Source organism: Vollenhovia emeryi, unplaced genomic scaffold (genome assembly GCF_000949405.1).
Source record: "Vollenhovia emeryi isolate VEMERY1.0 unplaced genomic scaffold, V.emery_V1.0 DF945244.1, whole genome shotgun sequence".
Classification (NCBI taxonomy): Eukaryota; Metazoa; Arthropoda; class Insecta; order Hymenoptera; family Formicidae; genus Vollenhovia; species Vollenhovia emeryi.
In genome coordinates this window covers 1-2,234 of record NW_011961122.1, presented here as the reverse complement: position 1 = coordinate 2,234, position 2,234 = coordinate 1, and the positions used below count along the sequence as shown (strand labels likewise).

At 55.1% G+C, this 2,234-nt stretch overlaps 1 protein-coding gene across 1 annotated transcript; it reads left to right on the top strand.

Moving 5' to 3' along the window:
* Nucleotides 1–352: 352 nt before the first annotated feature.
* Nucleotides 353–2,138, top strand: LOC105561626 (the record flags this gene model as incomplete). The annotated part of the gene is made up of 1 exon (XM_012011773.1): nt 353–2,138. A coding segment is annotated over exon 1 (1,786 nt), but the record flags the coding sequence as incomplete, so codon positions are not given.
* Between the last annotated feature and the right edge of the window lie 96 nt (nt 2,139–2,234).

Here is a 2,234-nt window from a genome sequence, read left to right as displayed (position 1 = left end):
CCGCTCCCGTCTCGTCTGTCCGGAGCCTATCAGGGAGTTGAAGCCGGCACGCAGGGCGCGGGTATGGAGGGGCCGTCTAGCCAACGTCCCCTCATACCCTTGTGAGGGGGGAAAGTTCCCTCGCGAACTCTAGCCTGGGGCCATGGTGAGCGACCGATCGGATCGGCACGCGCCTGGACCCCGGGGTGAGTATAAAACTTTCGCATATTAGTGGGCCTCCAGGAATCAGTTTACCTAGAGTCACCAGGGCGAGATAGGGGTGGCACCCGAAAACAGCTTCTCTATTTCTCGCCATTTAAATAGGGTTTTAATTCACCAGGGATAGATCCCCCACCGAGGTGGGGGTCCCATAATGGGCGAACTGGTTAACAAAAATACATGCACCATGAAATCCTCAACACAAACACAAAAAAACAAAGCGAAAGGGGACAGCCAGGAGAAACTTGGATCGCAGCTTAAAAGAGAGCTGCAGATCCAACTGCAGAGGTTGACTGAAAGTGAAGCCAACATCTCTGATGAGAAGAAAGACCCCGCAGGCGACCAACCATCGACGAGGTTCCGCAACAAGCCCGGACCGTCCAGCTCGAAACCGAAAGAACTGGAAAAAAGAGAAGACCATCTGCACCTGTACGGGACAGATACCGAAATGGACGAGGAGACAGTCGTCGCGAACTCAGAGAGTGAGTACTCCTCGGATGACGAAGTCGCGCCTCCCTCACGGAAGCGAAAGCGTGGGAAACCACCAGTGACTGGTGACCATCTCAGGGCCTCAAAGAAAAAGGCACATGAGCGGGAGATCAGAAGACTCCGAGCGGAACAAAAGGCTCTAAGGGAAATGCTGAATAGGAGAGAGGGAACTCCCGAGAGAGAGCTAAGAATCCAGTACTCCAGCATGACCCCGGAAATGATAGCTGCGGAAATGCTGGAGAAATTGGAAGCAGTCGAGAGGGTAGCCCGCAGATCAAAAAACTTGAAGGGCACCTTCGTCAAAGGGCTACTCCAGGCGGCGAATGCCCTAAGAGCAGCGGTGACAATCCTTGCCTCCAAAGGCTCGAACTCCAACACTGGAGTCGAAACGACGGAGGTAAGGTTATTAAGAGAGGAGAAGAATCGGCTGGAGAGAGAAGTGGCGGAATTAAAGAAGGAGAGAGAAGAGAGAGTCACGAGAGCCACAGGGATGACTATGGGGGTTTGCGAAGAAGAGGGGGAGGAAATGGACTTAACGGTTGACGAAATCTCGACTCCTCCTCCTCCCCAAACGGCCATCCAGACCCCCTCCTATATAAGAAAGGAGGTACACGAGCGTGGGAGAAAAGATGGAGCTCTCCGGCCGTTGCTTCAGGGTAAAAGGAAAGCCTTGGAGGCTAAAACTGGCGAAGCCAAGGCGGGGGTGAAACGTGTGATGGAGGGAATCTCCATCACTGCTGTCACCGAGGGGGAGGACCCTACTGTGGTTAGAAAAAGGCTGCGAGATGTAATACTGAGGTGTCAGGGGGCAATGGCCAGTCTCCCTGACACCCAGCGAGAAGATAACAGAGAGGAGAGTGCGGCAAACCAACGCACTTCAGCCACTGCTTCCTCCAAGACGGCTTTGGCTCTGGCTGCGAGTAAACGGGAAAGGAGCGCGAGAAGAGAAGACCCAGTGGCCGAGAGAAACAAGTCGAAAGGGGGCAAAGGGAAACCACAGCCCCAGAACAAGACCGCAGCTCAAGAGGAGGAAAAGGGCAAGAAAGGGCAAGGAGGACAATCCCAGCCCAAACCCCCTCAACAAAAAGAGAGTCTAGACGAGAAGGCTCAAAAGAGGAACCAGGAGAAAAAGCAGCAGGGAGCGGAACCCCCAAGGAGTACCAAGGGGACATATGCCGACGCTGCCAAGAAATCCCAGGCCAGGAAGCAAGTGGGCCCTGGCGCTGCAGCTTCCCAGCCAACTCGGAAAAATCCAGTGGAGGCAGGAAAGGGAGGCGGCGCGAGCCAACTGGTAAAGGCCCAAGTCGGGTCGAGCAAGGGAGCCCAACGGCCGCAACAACAACAGCGACGCAGGGCCCCGAAGACGGAAGCGATCATCCTCACTTTCCCCCCCGGACAATACGCCCAAGGGATGAGGGAGGTGAGGGAAAAATTAAACCTGGAGACACTCGGTATAGAGTCCCTCAGGCAGAGGAGGGCACTAACGGGGGCCATGATCTTAGAGATCTCGGGACCCGAAAATGCCCGGAAAGCGAACCTCCTGGCAT